Source organism: Plectropomus leopardus, chromosome 7, assembly GCF_026936395.1.
Source record: "Plectropomus leopardus strain MGB_pleo_1.0 chromosome 7, ASM2693639v1, whole genome shotgun sequence".
NCBI lineage: Eukaryota > Metazoa > Chordata > Actinopteri > Perciformes > Serranidae > Plectropomus > Plectropomus leopardus.
In genome coordinates, this window is record NC_142182.1 from 1448867 (window position 1) to 1471110 (window position 22244).

General features: G+C 43.1%; 2 protein-coding genes across 2 annotated transcripts in view; both read right to left on the bottom strand.

The window, feature by feature from the left end:
- Positions 1–72: 72 nt before the first annotated feature.
- On the bottom strand, positions 73–12245 carry LOC148189073 (uncharacterized). The gene is made up of 14 exons (XM_088079454.1): positions 12126–12245; positions 11578–11730; positions 10020–10139; positions 9264–9326; positions 8570–8683; positions 7912–8025; positions 7122–7288; positions 5858–6518; positions 4135–4277; positions 3104–3164; positions 2289–2497; positions 2028–2214; positions 1524–1619; positions 73–783 (listed from the first exon to the last, which is right to left on the bottom strand). Exons 1-14 carry the CDS (start codon positions 12243–12245, stop codon positions 634–636), a joined length of 2358 nt encoding a protein of 785 aa, XP_087935580.1. The 3' UTR covers positions 73–633.
- Positions 12246–18201: 5956 nt separating this feature from the next.
- The window catches only part of LOC121966878 (neuronal acetylcholine receptor subunit alpha-7), a 38680-nt gene continuing 34637 nt past the window's right edge, over positions 18202–22244 (bottom strand). The window contains exon 12 of the mRNA XM_088079579.1: positions 18202–19935. Within this exon, the coding sequence (XP_087935705.1) occupies positions 19384–19935 (552 nt within the window). The 3' untranslated portion in view covers positions 18202–19383. The remainder of the gene's footprint in view (positions 19936–22244) is intronic.

Here is a 22244-nt window from a genome sequence, read left to right on the forward strand (position 1 = left end):
ACAATCCTAAAGAAGTCCCAAAATCCAAAAAACACCCTAAAATCCAACAATTGCCTTAAAATCTTGAAAACAGCCTTCAGTTGCAGAAATGTCATGAATATTAGAAAGGTACCGAAATCCTAGAAAAGTCCCAAAATTCAAGAAATGACCATAGATCCTACAAACATCCTAAAATCCTAGAAACATCCTTAAATTGTATAAATATCACGAATATTTGAGAGGTCTCGAAATACTGGAAAAATCCTGAAATCCTGGAAATCTCTTAAAATCCAAGGAATGTCCTAAAATCCTAGAAAATGTCCTGAAATACTAGAAATGTCCCTAAAATCCCAAAAATGTCCTAAAACCATAGAAATATGTGAAAATTCTAAAAATGTCCTAAAATCCTAAAAACACCCTAAAATCTTAGAAATGTCCCAAAATCCCTGAAACGTCCTTAAATCCTTGAAATCTAAAAACCTACAAACGTCCCAAAACCCTAGAAAAGTGTCCCCCCAACAGAGAAAGTCGAGTGTCCCTGCTGTAAATCCCTCACAGGTGCAGCTTTGTTCAGACTCCGCTGATCTGTGAGACAGAGACTAAAGCGTCCTCTGAGCGTTTAAATTGACGCCGTGTCTCAAACCTGCTGTCCGTCTACTTGACGGTCTTGTTGTTTTTCGCCGGCACGATGTTCTGCGTCGCTTTCCCGAGAGACACCTGCCGGATGGTGGAGCCGAACTGCAGCGTGCTCAGAGTCTCCACCACGTCCCTCATGTCAGGACTCACGTTCACAAACACGCAGCACTGCAGAGACGCAGAGGACACGCAGGGGACACACAGTGATGACACACAGAGGGCACACAGAGGACACGCAGAGAACACGCAGAGGACATACAGTGAGGACGCACAGTGAGGACACGCAGAGGGCACACAGTGAGGACACGCAGAGGACATGCAGAGGACACACAGTGAGGACACACAGTGAGGACACGCAGAGGGCACACAGTGAGGACACGCAGAGGACATGCAGAGGACACACAGTGAGGACACACAGTGAGGACACATAGAGGATACACAGTGAGGACACACAGTGAGGACACAGAAAACGCAGAGGAAATGCAGTGGGGACACACAGTGGTGACATGCAGAGGACACACAGTGAGGACACACAGTGAGGACACAGTTGGGACACACAGAGGACACAGTGAGGACGAACACACGGCTCAGTGATGATGGACAGACCATGAAACTACAGACAGATTTACTGATCCAAAACTGGAAATATCGTAGCCTTTAAAACAAAATCGCAGTTTTATTTAAAAATAAAAATTAATACAATAGAGTAAAAATAAATAATAACATTTTTCTTATACTATTATTATTTTAATGTAAAAGAAAAACAGGAAGTTAAAAAATAGCGAAAACTAAAGATACAAAAATAAAAAGAAAGAAATAAAAATGACTGCTGTTAATAAACTTAAAAAGTAATAATAAAATAAATAAATACTTTTTTTTTTTTTTTAAAGGATGCGTGTCAGGTTTACCTTCGCGTCTCCGCTGAGGCAGGGCTGCAGCAGGTGGGTGAGTTTCGAGTTTCTGAACGGGATGTGGAGGGCGTTACATTTCAGAGCGCCGAACACCTGAAGGACAGACCAAGGACACCTTTGACCCCACGTTTAACCCTTTGAAACCCTCGAGAGACATCACTTTATATAAATATATATATATATGTGTGTGTGTGTGTGTATTACTACTATTTTTAGGTAATTTTGTGTACTTTATTATATGAATGTCTTACTAATTTTTGCGTCTTTTCCTCTTTCGTTACTCATTTCCTGTTTCTCATGTTTCTAGAAGAAGTCGAGTTAATTTTCTCAGCGTTTAAAGGGTTAAACAGTCAGAGCTAAAATCAGGATGTCCTGTGTCCGAGGAACGGCAAGTTTCCAAATTCAACCCAAAGTGGCTCTTAAGTCTTTGATCTGTGCATTGATTTGAATTTTTGGGATGAATATGTTTAACCAGGTGCGCCTGGTGTGGGCGGGGCCTACCTGTCCCAGAGCCGTCAGGGATTTGTTGATGGCGGCGGCCTCCACCAGCCTCTGACCCTCCGCCTCCGTCTTGGAGATTCTTTCAGATCCGGCCAGGTCGCACAGGGTCAAGGTCCCGCGAGACGTCAGTCCGGACACCTCGTCCGAGCCCTCCACCTCCAGCGCCACCACCAGGTGAGAGCGCGAGCTGAGGAGGACGGACACGGCGTCACGCTACAGTTCATCAGAGAGATTTCTCACCGTGTGGCGGCGCTGCGACACCTCTGGATGTTCATCTTGGTCGAGGCGATCTTCCGGTTCTTCTCGCCGGTCTCCATGACGTTGAGGATGTCGGCCTCGGTCTGGACCTGGATCTGGGTCAGTCCTGGGACCGACACGGACTTCCCCTGGACCCTGATGTCCAGAGCGGCGCCGGGGCTTTTGGTCAGAAGGTCGTTCAGAGCGTCGTTATAAATCTCCAACATCGAAATCTGAAAACAGCCGAAAGTTGTTAAAGTTCAAGTTCTGACCTCAGAAAATGAATTCTGGTAGTTAGAAGTGTTTTTATCAGTATTCAGAGCCTTTACTGAAGTACAAGTACTACTACCAGCAAAAAACAAATGCACACCAAAAACATCAAAATAAAAAAACCCACAAAACTCAAAATCTAAATTATAAACAGAATTGAAAATAATTCCTCAAATCAACACTGTCAAAAACTCAAATAGAAAAAGACTTAACTATTTATCAAAATAGTTGGCAGTTGACTGATTAATTAACCAATTATTGAAGCTGTACTCACATAAACTACAGTTTAATTTATAACAAAACATATTTTATAAACTCATCTTTTGTCAATTTTATGCAAAAATTCTAATTTATAAAGAAACTACAAACTGTCAGATGAATGAAGTAAAACTTACAATATTTCCCTTTAAAATGTAATCACATGAAAGTATACAGTGGCATAAAAAGAAAATACCCAATTAAAAGTATCTTAAAACTTGAGTAAATGTACTTAGTTACATCCCATCATTGTATTTTATTTATTCAATTTTTTGATTTTTTTACATTTTGAGAGTAAGCAAATATGACACCTTCAGAGTGTAGGAGACCTTCTCTTTTTCCCCACAGATACGAAGAAGTTCCCGTATGGACCTGAGAGGACACACACACGCACACACGCACACACACACACACACACACACACACACGCACACACACACACACACACGCACACACTCTGTTACTGGCAGACTTCAGGTAACAGGAGCTCTGTGTTGTTTGTGAAACAGGAAACTGGACCTCTGTGAGTGTGTGTGTGTGTGTGTGAGTGTGTGTGTGTGTGTGTGTGTGTGTGTGTGTGTGTGTGTGTGTGTGTGTGTGTGTGTGCGTGCGTGCGTGTGTGCGCGAGTGTGTGTGTGTGTGTGTGTGTGTGCGTGCGTGCGTGTGTGTGTGTGAGTGAGTGTGTGAGTGTGTGAGTGTGTGTGTGTGTGTATGTGTGTGTGTGTGAGTGAGTGTGTGTGTGTGTGTGTGCGTGCGTGCGTGTGTGCGTGCGTGCGTGTGTAAGCTGACTCTGTGTGTCGGCGCTGAGCTGTTGTTTGCCTCATCACATATTGAAGCAGCGTTGTCAGGTGACACGTCTCATAATGAGGCTCAATTAGTCTCGTTTGTCCCTGACGGCCGCTGAGATAACGACCTGCAGAGGCTCGAAAGGTGTTCAAGGTGTTCAGGCGACGGAAACTTCCAGATTTTATTCTGTAAAAACAGGCTGAGCTTCTCACGGGGACTCACGCTGTCAGTTTACCTGTTTAGCCGTAAGACTCCAGTGAGTCAAAACACCAGCAGAAATGAGATTAGTTACATCCTAATGAAAATGAACACTGTGTATTTTACAGAATTTCTAATCTCCAAAAACTTTTTAAAGAGCACCAAAAAATTTTCATGAAGAAAAAAAAATTACCAGAATTTATTAAAAAAATGTTTTAAGGTTTTTGGTGATTTTTATTATCTTTTGGCAATTATTATTATTATATTTTAAGTCTCTGGAATTTTTTTCTTTAAATTTGTGTTGATTTTTCAAACAACAGAGCATCGGTGTACGTGTGTAAAAACTGTCTCGTGTGACCTGATGTTGACTCCGGGCTTTTCCTTGCTGCCCATCATGGTGTACGTCTTCCCCGAGCCCGTTTGTCCGTAGGCCAGAATGCACACGTTATATCCGTCCACGCAGGAAGTTATCACCGGCAGAGTTCCCGCAAACACCTCCTCCTGAAAAATAGAGATTTCTAAAAAGGAGATATATGCAGAAAAAAACAAAAAACAAAAGCTGCTGCTGGTGGACTCGACGGCTTCAACGTTTCTCACATTTTATCTCAAATGTTGCTGAACTTTTTCCAAAAGTTTCAAGTTGTCCCACAGCATCCTGACTTCAGACTGGACACGAAAATGTTTTTTTTTTTAAAAAGCAAGAACAATAATATTCAATTATCTCCCTACAGCTCACCGTTTATGCGTTTTCCTGTCAGCTCTCACTAATGTTTTTGCGCTTTGTCTGACATTTCCTGCCAAGTTACTCATTGACTTGTTTTTCCATATTTTCATTAGAAATCAAACCAGGTTTTCTAAATACTAACACATCACAACAAAACTGGTGTTGCCCTAAAGGGTTAAATAATGTTTATATTAAAAATGATGAGCCATTATGTGTCACTTTTTAAAATAATGCCACCGAGCAAATCAATTTAAAACCAATGTGTTTTAATAGATGGTAAACTGCAGCTATCTGAAGGCCCAGAGCTCGTTAAGATCTGCAGCTCGTTAAGATCTGCAGCTCGTTAAGATCTGCAGCTCGTTAAGGCCTGCTCCTCGTTAAGGCCTGCTCCTCGTTAAAGACAGCTGCCGGCCTTCCCTGCGGACACATTAACAACTCGGCTCCAGGATTTAACTGTTGCTTTGTGTTATTTAACTCAGACATCTTGTTCACCTTGGACAGCGACGTGATCGCCAGCTGATTAAACGGTGACTCCACCTGCGTCCAGAGTTTGGCTAAAACTGGACCAAACACATCGAGAGAGGAATCTAAAGAAGTCGTGTTCGGGCAAATGTTTGCAAAGTTAGAATAAAACTACGATCTGTGTTCTCTTTTTAGGCAACGAGTAAGAAACTCTTCACACAAGTAAAACCAGAAGACTTAGGGCACTTTTGAGCCCTCGATGACACCTGGTCTAAAGTTTCCGAGCTCCGAGAGACGTCCTAAAATCAGACAGAGGCTCCTAAAATCCTAGAAATGCACTGAGACCCTAGAGACGTCCTAAAAGAGAAATCCCAAGAATTGCCACGTAATCCTTGAAACATCCTAGAATCCTAAAAATGTCCTCAAATCCTGTCCTTTGATATCTGTTTTTGCTTTGTCCAGGACCTAGACTTCACGTTTGGATGTGCACGCTGCTTGAACTTTTCTCTTAAATCCCAGACACAAGATTTGTCCAAAACTTCTATAAATGTCCTCAAACCTAGAAAAAGTCCTGACAATCTAGAATCTCCATAGAATCCTAGAAATGTCCTAAAATCCTGAAATGTCCTTAAATCCGAGGAATGTCCTAAAATACCTGAAATATCCCAAAAAATGTCCTAAGATCCTAAGATGTCGTAAAATCCTGCAAATGTCTTAAAATCCTGGGAACGTTCCTCAGATTTTAGGATGTTTCTCTGATTTTAGGACGTTCCTCAGATTTTAGGACGTTCCTCAGATTTTAGGACGTTTCTGGGGCCTGAGTTCAGTGTGGTGAAACAAACTGTCTCTGACAGTTTTATCAGTGACTTCGAGGGTTAAACAGGTGAGTTGTTACCTGCGTGCTGCTCTGGGGGAAGACTTTGTCAAACTGGAACTTCTTCCTGTTTCCCTTCTGGACGATGACCACTTCCTGTTCGTCCGTCTTGTCCACGCAGCAGCTGGAGGCGGAGCTCCTCCTGCAGCGGCAGAAAACCCGGATGTTTCCCTGCAGCTCCAGCAGCTTGTTGTACAGACTCTTCCTCTCCACCGCCTCCTTCCTGTAGAGCGACCGCAGCTCCGCCACCTCCCCGGCCGCCTCCCGCTGCACCTGCGCCGCCGTCCCCACGGCGTCCTTCAGCTGCTGCAGCTGGTTCTTCATGTCGGTCAGCGCCTGGCCCACGGTGGAGCGCAGCTGCTTGTTGGACACGTTGAGCTCGCGCGTCAGACGGCTCACCTGCTGCAGCTGCTCCGGCTCCACCGACGGCTTGGCGGCGGGTTTGGCGGGCGGGACGGCGGGAGCGCGGCGGTTCAGGAGGGATCGGATCTTCTCTCGCGCCTCCTGCTGGTCGGCCTCGAGCTCGGCCAGCTTCTGGTTCAGGTGCTGGACCACCTCGCTGAGGTAGCGCACCTCCCTCGCCAGGTAGCTGTTCCTCTGGAAGAGGTTGTCCGCCTCCTTCTCTTTGGTCTGCAGTTTGTGCCGCAGATCCTCGATGACTCTGTCCCGCTCCAGGAGCGCTCTGCTGGAGCAAAGACAGGCTGGTCATAGAGAACTCCAGGACTGAGTCCTAAAACCTGGAAACCCGTGTTTTTTGGTTGGATGTCTGAAATAAAGTCTGAGGTCATCACAAACTACAGAGACTTTCACATTTTGTTCTTTGATATTAAATACATCAGTAAAAACCCACTGTGAGCCGTGAAGCTTTGTGTCCTAAAAACGACGGTGACTGACAAGCAGCTAAAAGAGACTTCGGAGCGCCATCACGCCGAACGCGCCTTTACGCTGCCTTTCACTGAAAGTGGGAAGTCGATAATTCTGAGTCGGTTTTTCCGATATAAATGCGTTCCAGTGCATCTGTGTGGGAAAACATGGAGGCCTGCAGCAAACTCATGACTCTAGCAGCAGTACTGAGGACCTGCATGAGGGACCACAGCGGCAGACACCCATTACAGCCTCGTAACCATGACGACGCGACCGTTGTTTTAGGATAACGTTTACTTTTTACCTGTGATGATTCATTTCGGCTACGAAAATCCTGAAGGTTATCTTGCTAAACTGAAACCAAGTTGCTGCCAAACCATTTAAGGGTTTTGGTGCTGATGTGGTGTTTTTGGTTGCAGACCTGAAGGAGTTGAGGTCGGCGTAGTTTTGGTCTCCGCTCGGAGGCGCCTGCAGGAGGATTTCCCCAAACATGGCGAGGTAGACGGAGATGACCTCCTCAGGGTCGTAGTTACACAGTCTGAGTGCCGCCGTGATCTCCTTCTGGTCCACCAGACCTGGCAGAGTGGACTGGACCGCAAAACAACACACACACACACACACACACACACACACACACACACACACACACAGGATTCACATTTACACAGATCACACAGGAACTGAGGATGAATGATATAGCGTATGTACAGCAGTGATACTCAATTTACGGCCCAAGGGCCAAATCTGGCCCCTGATAGGGTCCCTGGTGGCCCCCCAACCATTTTCTCATTCAGAATAAATAAAGTGATGGACTCTGTGAATAGTTTTGTCCTTTTAGTCTCCATAAGGTGTCAGAGACATAAAACAAATGAGCTTGTTGATGTAAAACAGAGCCAGAGGAGGATCCCCCACACCCCCGACAGAGGACACAGCTGAGACACTGACGTCCTAAAATCACAGAAATGTCCTAAAATCATAGAAACAACCTAAAGTCTAAGAGATGTCTTTGAAACCCTTGAAACATTTTAACATTTTTAAAATTTTAAAAATTCCAGAAACATCATGAAACATTAACAATCCCGGAAATGTCTAAAAAACGCCCAAAAATCCAAGAAACATGTATGGGGCTGCAGCTGGCCCCCACACAAAGCAAATCACGTGTCCCTGCTGTAGAGGACAGACACACGGAGCAGCGCCAGAGTCGTCCTCACCATGACTCGTTGGACTCGAGCTTTTACGAACTCGACGTTGACCTCCCACTGCAGCGGCAGCAGCAGCCAGACGCCCGACTGAGGATCCCAAAACCTGCAGACGTTCAGCCTCTCCTGGAAAACAGCACGAAGCCCAGCTGGTCAAAATACAGGCCGATCGACCGCACTGACGTCATCATCGGGGTCCACGCATAACAACAACATACATATAAAAATAGACATCAAATCCTGCATTTAACTTCAGCCTTCGGATTTAAAACGGTGAAAGTGAAACATCTCGATGCTCTTTTTAAAGCCAGACAACATCAGAAACTTTACCTCACTGGAGAGCGGCGCCGTCCGTCCACCGCTGCCTCTTAGTTTGTGTGTTATTGTCTGACTTTGGTGTTTAACCCTTTGAAACCTGAGCACACTGGCTGTTTCTTTTTTAAAAACATGGGCCAAAAGCAATGAGTAACAGAAGAGGAAATCACCCCCAAAACCTGGACTTAAATTTCCTTAATCCACCAGGTATTGTCTCTGGTTTCTATGAGCGTTGCAGAGGAATGCTAGAAAAACCAAATGTTCCTCATGGATTCGATGTTTAACAGGTTTAGTCTTTTCTAAACATGCGAGGGTGAAGTTTTCCGACATTTTGGACGTCACGACTGCGACTCACCTCAAACATGTAGGTCATGACGGTCCCTTTGCCCTGGATGTAGATGCTGTCGGTGCGATCGTCCTCTCTGACCGCCGGCTGGCTGCTGGCCGCAGTCTGCGCCTGACCGAAGCCCTGAGGGACATATGAGGGACTTTACTTACACCACACTGTGAAAATACTTTGATACAAGTAAAAATACTGCATTAAAAATGCTAATTAAGTAAAAATGTATAACCAGGAACATGAACTTTAAGTATGAAAAATAAAACCACAAAATTTAATAAAAAACAGAAAAAAACACACTAAAAACTCAAGATTTTAAAAAACCCGCCCCCATGCCCCCCAAAACACAACCCCTGCCCCCCAAATTATTTTAAAAAAGAAATTTAAAAAACACCCCTGAAACTCAAAACTACTGAAAGAAAAATAAATAAAAAACACCACCCCCCAAACTAAAACATTTTTAAAGACAAAATTATTTTGCCCCAAAAATAATTTTAAAAAAATTGAGTAATATTTAAAAGAAAACCCCACCCAAAACTCAGAATTACTTAAAAAGTTTATCAAAATAGTTGGCTATTTATTTTTAATTAATTTATTTTTTTTTGTCAGTTCTCCCCCAGAGTCAGCTGGGATTCGGTCCAGCAGCCCCGCGGCCCCCGAACAGGACACGCGGTAAAAAATGAATGACAGTGACGATAAAGAGACAGACCTCGCTGCCTGCAGTGATGAAGCGTCCCTGACTGTACCACTCCTTTGGAAACGGCTGCAGCTTCTGATAAAGACAAAACAACAACCAGCATTTAATTATCAAACTGAGATCGAGCAGAAACCTCCGAGAGGAAAAAACTCAAATTTAATTAAAACATTAAATTCTTTAAAACACGACTTTGGATGCTTTTTAAGCGCCCGCGCCGGTGATAGCCGAGGCTGGAGGCGTTACGTTTTCTAGTCGTCTTTCCGTACGAACGTCTGTCTGTCTCATTCTGTTGAACACGATATTTTAAAAAAAACATTTTTTTGAGTGGACTAAAACGACATAATTAGAAATTGAAAATTTGGCACAAACATCCACTTGGATTCAAGAATGAACTGATTAGAATCTGGTGGTCAAAGGTCAAAGGTCAAAGTGAAGGTCAAGGTGACCTCATGTTTTTGGCCATTAGTCAAGAATTCATACACTCAAATTTCACACAAAAAATATAAATATTATAGACATTTCTTAATGTTTCTGGACATAGTTTTGAAAAAGTAAATTTCTAATAAATTTTCTTGCTAAATTTAGAAACAAACCTAACTTTCGTGTGACGCATCTCTCGCTCGTTGCCTTTTTCCCACATTTTAAAAGAAACCAAACAGATTTCCTCAGTTTTTAAAGGTTTAAATGCTTGTGAAAGGCATCTCAACATCGCACAAGAAAAAGCGCGTGCGTTCATATGCGTTTTATTTCCAGAGAAATCGTTCCCACCTGCGACTCGTCCACGTAAACTCTGTTTCCGTGGTGATTGAAGCAGCTGTACAGCGTCCCGTTGTTGTGGAGGAAACTCTCAAAGTCCAGAGACACTTCTTCACCTTCTGCCACAGTTTCCTGACGAGAGATTTTTGGGCATTTTTAGGATTTTTTGCCCATAATACTGATTCATCACATGTACCTGTAAGCCTGGCATCACCAACTGGCGGACCGCAGTCCAGATCCGAAAAACTTCGTAACTTCGTACTATCGGACCCGTGGCCAAGTTGTAATAAAATGTAAGAATGAGGACAATATTTTTGCAATAAATTGAAACATAATCAAACCCACATTTAGGACCTCTGGCCAACATAATCTTGCCCACATCGGGTATTTCCGTTATTAAAAATTCTGTTAACTCTTTCCCCACCGGGGTTCTAACTCTCTGCCGTGCGTCCCACGCTTTTGGACTCTGTCTCACGCTCTCATGACACAGAGGAAAATATCAGAAGTGTTAAACAATCATGTAAAAAAGTGAACAACTGTGACTGTAGAACAGCTGAGTGTTTGACAGCCACAGCATTTCATCATGGCGGATCAAACAGCCGATGGTCCGACAGCAGCGCAGTGAGACAGACAAACAGAGCGCAACTTCTCCTCACAGCACCAAAGTGTCTGAAACAGACACATCTGCAGAGGTGAAAGTGACTTCTTTAGACTCTACAGACGACTTTGTGTTAGTTTCAGCTTTAATCAGACTTTGGATGAATTATTTAGAAACAGCAGGACGCATCGCTCCGTGTCTCATCCGGCCGCTCGCGCTGAGCTCTCATTATTATTACCAGGGGCAGATGTAATGTTTTGGGGGCCCGGGGCCACAAGCACATGAGCTTATTTTCAGCCTTTCTCTAACTGTGAATGTCGGCAGGCTGTTGGCAGCTATAGGAGAAGTAGGCCGACTCAACAGTTTTTAATTCCTGAGTAAAATGATTAACAGCACAGAAGTTTGACAGAAGCTGAAGTCAGAGTCCTGCAGTCAGGAGAGGTTGGCCTATTATCAGCACAATGTGCTTCAATTTACTGAAGTTTGTTTCAGATGGAGCTTTTCATTTTTCTATAATGCTGGAAAGTTTAATAAATAATAATAAATCATATGTTTATTATGCAAAAAACAAACCACAAAAAAAGCAAAATAATTGTTCATAAATTGTAATCGAAGCTTTTAGTAGAATAGGTCCTCCAGCTGGTGATGCTGTTCTACAGTATATTTGTCATGTTCAATGTCTGACAGAAAATAAATATTTAAGCCAACATTAACCTGATGATATCTTCATATCTCACTGAGGAGTCAAAGGAACCTTTAAGCTCGACAGAAATACTGATTTGATGTATATCGTAATATACATCGATATCGACTAATATGAAAAAAAAAGTTGTGATAAGACTTTGTTCCATATCGCCGAGCCCTCGCTACAGCTGCCAGCACTTTACTGTAGTTTTACAGGTAAATTTGTAAGAGTGAATGATAACGTGATGCATGATTAATGTTTGAGTGAATAATATAAAAGCTGCTCACAGTTACAGCTGGAGTCAGGACAGTTGGTCTTGTTTCTTTCTCCTCCTGCTGCTCCTCTCCTCCTGCTGTCTTTGTCAGCGTGTTGCTCTCCTCACTGGTTACAGACTGGATCTCCACAGAGTGACTCTGAGGCTTCGCTGCCTCCTCTTCAGCCTGAAAACACAAGTTAGAGCACGACGGTAAGAGATGTCCCGCAAATTGTAGATTTGGACATTTTTTTCAAAAGCTGGGGAAAAATGTCTAGGGTAAAAGAAAAAAGCTATACCACAAAAAACAATATGTAAAATAATTTTCAACAAGATTATAGAATTATTGTAAATTTGTAAGTGCATTTTCCAGGTAATTTCCTGGAATATATATATAAACAATTATCACTATATACAGTTGAAATTATTTTAATTATTTTTTTTTTGTTAATTTCCTTAGTTTTTACTTCTCTTCTTTTTTTTTAGCTAATTTTTTGTGCTTTTTTATTTATTTTAATACATTTTCGCTCATTTGCTCATTGCCTTTTTTGTTGTTTGAAAGAAACCAGTCCAGGTGTTTACCTGCAGGGTGTCCTGGCTGCGTCCTCTGGGTCCGGAGCTCCGGGCGGCCTCAGGCTCAGCCTCCCCGGCTCCGGGCCTCTCCGGCCGGGATGCTTCACTGACGGACGCTCCGCTGCCCATCGAGACACCTGTACACAGAGACGGACAGAGACAGAGAGAGACGGAGACAGAGAGGGACAGACAGGCGGGGGGGTGACGTCACAGAGACAGGGGCGAGCCGCTGCAATCCGACACACCTGTCCACGTGACACAGGAGCCGAAATAACAGGAACTTCTTTGGGGAATTAAGAGAAGGGAAATGTTCGGGGAGGGGGTTTAGATTTTTGTTGTCAGAGGAGGAAACAGGAGGACGAAGCGAAGTTTGACTTTTAAAAGAAACCTCACTATTTTTATCTTGAAATATTAACCCTTATCTAAAAATAATGATTTAAAAATATATATATTTAACAACTTTAAATATTTAAAATGTAAGCATTTTTCAGGCTTCTTAAAGATCTATTTAAGACATTTTAACATCAGCGAAGGCTTTGTTTTTAGATGAATTAGGAGCCCTCGTGTTGTTCAGGGAGGCTCACTGGTGTTAAAGTGACAAGTACAAGTACACGAAAATGACCAGAAAGTTACTTAAAACAAAAACAAAACACACACAAACATAAAACAAACAAACAAACAACCAAAAGAAAAAAAACAAAAACAGTTAAGTAAATAAATAAATCAGCAACAAAAAAAAAAAAAAAATTACAAAAAAAGGCCAAGGCGAAAAAAAGAGTAAAAAGTCCTGAAAAAATCTTTTACAGGATTTTAAAAATGTAATTATGATAACTATAAATATAGTTTTTCTATATTTTCTTCTCTTTTCCCTCGACATTTGTCTCTACCTTTTAATGTTTTATTTTTCTAAATGTACCTGTGGTTTGAAAGGGTTAAAACGTGAGCTGAGTGTCACAGCTGTAAACACAAACTGTTGTTATTTTTGTCTGATGTTTGTGCTTTTATTAATTATCACATCAGGTCCCAGTTAAATGAATGTTTAATGAGTGGAGTTTGGTTTCAGACAAACAGACACGACATCATCGTTAACATGATTATTTCAGCGAGAGCTCATATTCATAAGAGGAACTTTAATTATTAAAAAGACGCCCTGCGCCCTAAAAAGGAAACCTGATACCAACAAGTCTAAAAGTACCAAACTTAAACCTCTGAAACCGGAGAAAATTGATTTGATTTCTTTCAACAACAAAAAAATGGGGAGATACCAAAGATACCAAACAACAAGACATGACCCAAAATTAGCGAGAAATTAGTAAAAAGAAAAAAATTACAAGAAAATTACCTTAAAATAAACATACATACACACACACACACACACACACACACACACACACACACACACACACACACACACACAAAGACGACTGGAAAAAAGTGGGAAATATTGTTCATTTCACTTCACTACATTAATCTGACTGAATACTTTAGTTACTAACAGATTAAGATTTTTGCATAAAAGCATTAAAATGAGTTTATAATATGTGATGTTCTGGTATAAATTAAATATCTAAACAGTTTAAACAAGTACAGCTGTATTGATTAGTTGAGAAATCAGTCAATTGTTTTCGTTATTTCTATTGTAACAAATTTTTATCTTTTAAAAAATAATTGTAAGGTTTTTGTTTTTTCTTTTGCAATAATTGAGATTTTTTTGTTAATTTAGATTTTAATTTTTGGGATGTATTCTTTCTATTTAAAAAAAATATTTTTGAGTGTTTGGGATGTTTTTTCCTCATTTTTTTCATACAGTTTTGGGTTGTTTTGTTTGCTTTAACTTTAAACTTTCACATACCTTTTCCTGAAAGTGCAGCTGTAATTATTAACTGATTAATTAATCTGTCAGTTTACAGAAAATTATTTGCCAACTATGTTGGTAAACATTTAAGTATTTCTCTTAATGTTTTTTTTTAATAACTAAGATTGAGGAAGATTGGGGGAAATTCATATTTTTCTGAGATTCTGGAGGTTTTTTTGGGTGTGTGTGTGTGCGTGCGTGTGTGTATGTGCGTGCTTGTGTGTGTGTGTGTTTGCGTCTTTTTTTTTTTTTTTTAAGATTTTTCCACATTGGTTATTTTTACTTTTTATACTTTAAGTGCATCTTCCTGAATATACTTTTACACAAGTACCCTTTTCAACGCAGGACGTTTACAGTAAGAGAGTATTTTTACAGGCTGGTGTTAGTAGTTTTGCTGCAGAATACTTCTTCCACCGCGGCACAGTTGGACCTTTTTCGTCAGAGACAGTCTGTGCTGATATTATTTATAATTTCCACGGTGAAAAGAAGCCTGCACTGCTGCATCTCCTCACCGGAGGGCAGCATCAGTCTGTTCAAGAACATCAGGACGTCTGAAACGTCACCGACAGACACTAAAAGGAGTGAAGCTCATCTGCGGCGACAAACCACAAACATGTTCATCTCTCCCCTCAGCGTCCCTGTGAGCCCTGAACACAAAACTTTAACCCTATAAAACCTGAGCTAATCGGCTTGATCTTTTTTCTTGTAAAAACACGCAGACGGCAATGAGCAACTTTACAAAAAAGGCCCCTAAATTAACAAGAAATTAATAAACAATTACAATAAAAATGCCTGAAAATAAGTTTTAAAAAGTAATAAAAACTATTGAGACATAAAATGACCTGAACAAAAAAGTGTGAAAAAAAATCCTGTGACATAATTTAAAATTAATTAATTATAAACAGAGTTTTCTGGACTTTTTTCCTTTAATGTATAACATCGATCTCCCAACAGCTGATTTTAAAGTCGCAGTTTGGCGTGATAACGAACTGGACGGTGATCAGCCTCATCAGCACTGTGTGAAAAAACAAATGGATCTTTTTTTGGTTGGTTTGTTTTTTGTTTCCCTGACTTTTCTGACATATAACTGACCTCAGAGTTTTTTTTGTTTTTCTGTTTTTTTCATATAAGCATCTTCCAAATGGTTGAGATTTCACTTATTTTTATTTTTTTTTTAAATTTAATCAAATTTGTATTTTTGTGATATTTGTCTCGGAAATGGTGAAAAAAATGTTTAAACGGTGCACATCTTTAAGATGTTGTATTTTCCTAAATTTTATGCATTTTATATACTCTATTTTTATCCTTTTTAAATTAATAATGTTTGTGGGATTTATCTTATTTATTTTATTTTTCCATTTTATGTTATACATTCTGTACATTTTTATCAATTTTTATCTTTAGTTTTAACTTACTTTCACGAGTATTATCGAGTGTTTTTATCCATGTGAAGATGCATTCTATTCTATTCTATTCTGATTCTGTTTTATTTCTACATGCAGGTTTTATTTTGTTCTTGTCTTCTATGTGTTTCGATGTGAAGCACTTGGTGCATTTAATTTCTTTCTGGTAAAGAAAGTTGGGCTGCATTTCCTGCATGAAAGCTGCTATACAAATAAAGTTATTATTATGATCATTATTATTCAAATATATAATGAAACAAGTAAAGTTTCACCTTTTACCATAAAAGGCTAATCAACCATTTGGCTGATCATGTTTTTAAAACATGATTTGACTTTTATTAGATTTAATTTTTTGTGTAAAGTTGCACAAATCAAATCAGCGGCGACATCTAGTGGATATTTTTAACATAACAAACGTGAACTGAGAGACGACTCAGTCGAGTTCAATTCAGCACATTTTCAATCAAGATACAGTGATTTTTTAAAAATGTGCAGCTGAGCCGGGCGTTTAAGGGTTAAAGGTTTTTATGAGCTGGTTTGTGCTCGGTGTGTCTCACAGCTGTCTCCTGCTGTCTCAATGTCTCCGGTTTGACGGTAATTTGGCTGCAGAGGACCGCAGGCCGGACAGCAGAGTGAGCAGCTGGTGAAACCCTGCAGATATTCTGCGTCCCGCTCCGTGTGAGCAGTTTAATCCTCTCTGATTGTCCCTCTTTACAATGAGTGGACATATTCTTTTTGTCCTCTGCTGGACGAGCTGCTGGCTGTCGGGGACTCATTCTGCCTCGGCTCAGCCTCCACAGCCGCCAAATTAGAAACGACGCGCAATAAAAGAGGAAAGGAAACGAGTTTCCCCGAGAGAACAATCTGGAGAATTACTGTCTGACACATCTGCTGCTCCGAAAGACTGTCTGTCTCTGTCTGTCTCTCTGTCTCTGTGTCTCTCTGTCTCTGTGTCTCTCTGTCTGTCTCTCTGTCTCTGTGTCTCTCTGTCTCTGTCTGTCTCTCTGTCTGTCTCTGTCTGTCTCGCTGTCTGTCTCTGTGTCTCTCTGTCCGTCTCTCTGTCTCTGTGTCTCTCTGTCTGTCTCTCTGTCTGTCTCTGTGTCTCTCTGTCTGTCTCTCTGTCTCTGTGTCTCTCTGTCTGTCTCTGTCTGTCTCTGTGTCTCTCTGTCTGTCTCTCTGTCTCTGTCTGTCTCTCTGTCTGTCTCTCTGTCTGTCTCTCTGTCTCTGTCTGTCTCTCTGTCTGTCTCTGTGTCTGACACACAAACAGGACGTCAACCTGCTTCGTTTAGGGGCCACTTTTGCAAAATGACACGAGGTCAGGGGCCAGTCACAGCAGCTACATACGTGTTTCTCGGATTTTAGGACATTTTCAGGATGTGAGGACATTTCTAGGACATTACGATGTTTCTAGGATTGAAGGACACTTCTATAATTTTATTAAGGTTGTAGGATTTTGGTGCACTTTGAGGAGATTTCTGGGATTTTCGGACGTTTCTTGTATGATGTGAAATGTTCTGTAATCCTGAACTGTATAAACAAATTAAAGAATGAGGACATAGTTGGGGACCGCCCGGCACCCTAACGTGGGCCAGATTTGGCCCGCAGGCCATAAGTTTAGTGTCACTGGTTTAAAGCGTTTATTACAGTGTTGCTTTAGATCGGGATCAGACAGTGACATTTATTTTAAAGTTATTCCTTGTTTTCCATATTTTTTGTCCTGGCAGGATTTAGCTTTTATGACAAGAAGCCAGCTGCAGACAAAATACTCAGCTGTAGTACATAAGTCAGAGTACTAATACTTCAAACACTCATCTTAATTTCATAGGTTAGTAATATTGTGAATTAAAGAGCCACTGTGGTACTTCAGCTCGGTTAATGGGGCTGCCATTAAATCTTCACTAACACCAAACAAAGACTGAAAGCAAACTTTAATGCGGCTCCAACACAATTTATTAAGAAAGTAACCCCCAAATTAAATGCACATGTGGAAAAAATCAACTGGAGGGATGTCCATTTAACCCTTAAAATCCTGAGCAACTTGACTGGATTTCTGTGGAAAAACACAGGAAGAGGGCGACAAGCTACTTGACAAAAAACGTCCAGAAATGAGTGAGAAATTTGTAAAAAAAAAAAAAAAAAAAAAATTAGTTAAAATTAGTTTTAAGTTTAAGTTTAGGTTGCAGTTCAGTCTCCGGTCGGCCGAGGAAACAACATAAAACATCGTTTGGAGCTTCGTCCTCCTGTTTCCTCCTCTGACAACAAAAATCTAAACCCCCTCCCCGAACATTTCCCTTCTCTTTGTTCTCACAGGCCACGCCCCCTCCACCTGTGCAGCAGCACACCTGCAGACCAGGTGGACCGGCTGTGACTGGGTTTCACGGGTGTCACGGGTGTGACCAAGGGGACCAGGTATGACCAGGTGGACTGGGTGGACCAGGTGGACCGGGTGGACTGGGTGTGACCAGGTATGACCAGGTGGACCGGGTGTGATGGGTGGACCGGGTGTGACGGGTGGACCAGGTGGACCGGGTGGACTGGGTGTGACCAGGTGTGACCAGGTGGACTGGGTGTGACCAGGTATGACCAGGTGGACCGGGTGTGACGGGTGTGACGGGTGGACCGGGTGTGACGGGTGGACCGGGAGGACCGGGTATGATGGGTGGACCGGGTGTGACGGGTGGACCGGGTGTGACGGGTGGACCGGGTGTGACGGGTGTGACGGGGGGACCGGGTGTGACGGGTGGTCCGGGTGGTCCGGGTGTGACGGGTGGACCGGGTGTGACGGGTGGACCGAGTGGACCGGGTGTGACGGGGTGTGACGGGTGTGACGGTGGACCGGTGTGACGGGTGTGACGGGTGGACCGGGTGTGACGGGGTGTGACGGGTGGACCGGGAAGACCGGGTGTGACGGGTGGACCGGGTGGCAACAAGACGGAGCAGCAATGAGAGGAAGAAACATTTTAATTGTTTTTTCAGGTTGTTTTACTTCAGAACCATCTGACAAACCATCTCACCTTTTTGGTGATTTTAGTACGTTTTGACATTTCTGTCGTACATTTTTAGGATTTTAGTACGTTTCGAGGATTTTAGTACGTTTCGAGGATTTTAGTACGTTTCGAGGATTTTAGTACGTTTCGAGGACTGTCACGTCCTCCTGCTGAAATGTGACTCCAGTACAAGTGAAAGCTGCTGATTAAAATTATTACTTGAGTACTTTGATTCTTTTAGAAAAAGCAAAAAAGCAAAAATCGGTAAGCGTTCATAAACACAAATCTCCAGTCTGTGACGTCGTCACAGTTTATTTACAGAAGCGGACGACTCCGAAAAAAACCACCTGACTGACCGACAGAACGACAGAACCGGGAGAACGAAAAGCTTCCGAAATATGGAGGAGAACTCGACCTGCCGCGCTCAGGGGACTTTAGGATATTTCTAAGATTTTAGGACATTTCTCGGATTTAAGGATGTTTTTAAGACACATACGTTTTTGGACATTTGTAGGTTTTTTGGACATTTCTGGGATTTTAGCATGTTTCTAGGATTTTAGATCATTTTTATGATTTTATGAAATTTTGAGTACTTCAGCATGTTTTTAGGATTTAGGAAGTTTCTAGGACTTTTTTAGGGAAACGTGTCCTAAACAAACGTTTTAAAAGACGCAGAGATGACAGACGTTCAGGTGTTTTAGTCGAAGTAGTTTTAACGGTGTGAGGTCGTCAGTCAGCGCGAGCGTGATTCGGAGGTCTGGCGCCTGCAGGCTGGTCGTGTTCGACAAACGTACAAAACTCCGAGCGAGTTTTCGTTCGAAGTCTTCAGGAGAAACGTGGAGCTGAGCCGCAGACAGGAAGTGAGACGGTGCTGAGGGACAGACAAACAGTGTTGGTGAGGTCCTTCACATTACTTCAGATAAAAATAAAGACGAGCAGGAGTCGCCGTCGCCACCTCCTCCTCCTCCTTCTCCTCCCTCTCCTCCTCTCCTCCTCTCCTCCTCCCCCTCTCCTCCTCCTCCTCAGCTGAAGAAGTCTTTAGAAATGGCCTCCACGAAGTTTGGCGCCGACATGAGGATGCCGATGGTGCAGAGGATGGTGAAGAGCGAGAACGCCACCAGACACAGCCGGTCGATCACCGCCGCCGCAAACTTCCACTCGCTGCACACCGTCTCCTCCTCGTCCTGTCCGCGGAAACGCCTGGCGATGTACCTCACCTCCTCCAGGATCTGGTTTAGCTCCGCCTCCAGGGCGGCGCCACCCGCCGCTCCTCCCCGTCCTCCGGGATCCTCCCCGGCCACGCCCCCCGCCACCAGCCGGGAGCAGAGGAGCTCGGGCTCGGACGGCGAGGCGTAGTGCAGCCCGTCCACGCCCCGGAAGCCGACGTACAGGAGGTTTCCGTTGGTCACCTGCGGGTGATGGCGCAGAGAGCCCTGACTGACGCTGAGCTCCAGGCTGGACAGGCTGCCGCGCCGACGCTTGGACGCGTTGTGACACGCCAGGCGCACCTTCGCCTCGCCGGGACGCCGCATCCGCAGGAACCAGGCGCACCAGTTCAACAAGATCACACGGGTCTGAACAGGAAGAAGAAGGAGAAGGAGGAGGAGGAGGAGGAGGTGGAGGGAAAAAGGAAGGACGAAGATGATTAAAACGAAGTTCACAGTTCATTAACCCTTTAAAAACACGGGAGGAAGGCAGAGAAACGGAACTACACATGGCCCCAAAATTATAAAAACAGCTACGAGAAGATGACCTAAAAATACGTGCAACGAGGAGGAGGAGGAGGAGAGCAGGAGGAGGAGGAAGAGGAGGAGGAGGAGGAGAAGGAGGAAGAGGAGGAGGAGGAGAAAGAGGAAGATGAGGAAGAGTAGGAGGAGGAGGAAGAGGAAGAGGAGGAGAAAGAGGTGGAGGAGAGAAGGAGGAGGAAGATGAGGAGAAAGCAGAGGAGGAAAAGGAGGAGAAGAGGGAGGAGGAGAAGAAAGAGGAAGAGGAGGAGGAAGAGAAGGAGGAGAAAGCGAAGGAGGAGGAGGAGGAGGAGAAAGAGGAGGAGGAGGGATAGGAGAAAGAGGAGGAGGAGGAGGAGGAAGAGAAAGAGGAGGAGGAAGAGGAGGAGGAGGAGGAGGAGGAGAAAGAGGAGGAGGAAGAGGAGAAAGAGGAGGAGGAGGAGAAAGAGGAGGAGGAAGAGGAGGAGGAGGAGGAGAAAGAGGAGGAGGAAGAGTGTGTTTATGTGAAAGTTGACTTTACAAAGTGTGAGTCAAAATATTTACATAAAAACAAGCTGATTAAAATTCATTTATGCAGAAAAACTGCAGCAGGTACACGAGAGACCGGAGACCGCGGGTGTGTGTGCGTGCGTGAGCGTGTGCTTGTGTGTGTGTGCATTCATGTGTGTGTTTGTACATGCATGTGTGTGTGTGTGTTTGTGCATGCGTGTGTGTGCTTGTGCGTATTCGTGTGTTTGTGCATGCATGTGTGTGCATGTGTGTTTGTGCATGCGTGTGTGTGCGTGTGTGCTTGTATTTGTGTGTGTATACGCGTGTGTGTTTGTGCATGCATGTGTGTGTGTGCGCGTGCGTGCATGCGCGTGTGTTTGTGCATGTGTATGTGTGTGTTTGTATGTGTGTGTGTGTGTGTGTGTATGTGTGTTTGTATGTGTATGTGTGTGTGTGTGTGTGTGTGTGTGTGTGTGTGTGTGTGTGTGTGTGTGTGTGTGTGTGTGTATGTGTGTGTGTGTGTGTGTGTGTGTGTTTGTATGTGTATGTGTGTGTGTGTGTGTGTGTGTGTGTGTTTGTATGTGTGTGTGTGTGTGTGTGTGTGTGTGTGTGTGTGTAGCAGCAGAGGATAAAAATAGAGCATGAATAACGTGGATCTGTGGCTGCTCGGCTCTCAGAGGAAATCTTCTCCTTCGGTCCAACATTTCACTTCACGCTCGGCTCGTTAAATATTTAGCCGTCAGTCAGAGCGTCGACACCGCGCCGCCTCAGGACCCTCACTTCTGACAACACGTTCACCGGCACGTCCAGTGTCCTGTAACACTGTCCTCTCACACTGTCCTGCAACACTGTCTTCTCACACTGTCCTGTAACACTGTCCTCTCACACTGTCCTGTAACACTGTGTTATCACACTGTCCTCTCACACTGTCTTCTCACACTGTCCTCTCACAATGTCCTCTCACACTGTCCTCTCACAATGTCCTCTCACAATGTCCTGTCTCTGCGTTATAGTGGACTTATTTTCGGGTCCACCTGTCCTTTTTTCATGTCTCCATGCTGTGTGTTCATCTCTGAGTTCAGTGTCCCCGATTCAGGATCTGACCAAATGTCTCCCCGTCTGTCCCTGAGACATGACGCTGAGTCATGGACCACTGACCTTCGACCTCTTGGGTATAAAATGACAAACTTATTTTATCCTGTTAAACGATTGTGTGAAATTTCAGGGAAATCGATTCTAGGATATTAAGAATTATCTCAGTTTAAAGATGCTTTTAGGATTTTAGGACGTTTCCACGATAATATGACATATCTCGGATTTTAGGACATTTCTAGAATTTTTGGACATTCTTGGACTTTAGGACATTTCTGGGATTTTAAGATGTTTGTAGCATTTTTACACATTTGTAGGATTTAAGTACATTTTGAGGATTTTTAAGATTTTAGGATGTCTCTAGGATTCTAGGACATCTCAAGGATTTTAGGACATTTCTGGGATTTTAGCACGTTTCTAGCATTTTAACAAGTTTCTAGGATTTTAACACATTTTTAGAATTTTAGGATGTTTTGAGGACTTTTCTAGGTTTTTAAGACATTTCTAGGATTTTTGGAGGTTTCTCAGATTTTAGGACGTTGCTCGTGCTTCCACCATATTAGCACTCTACTCTAGAT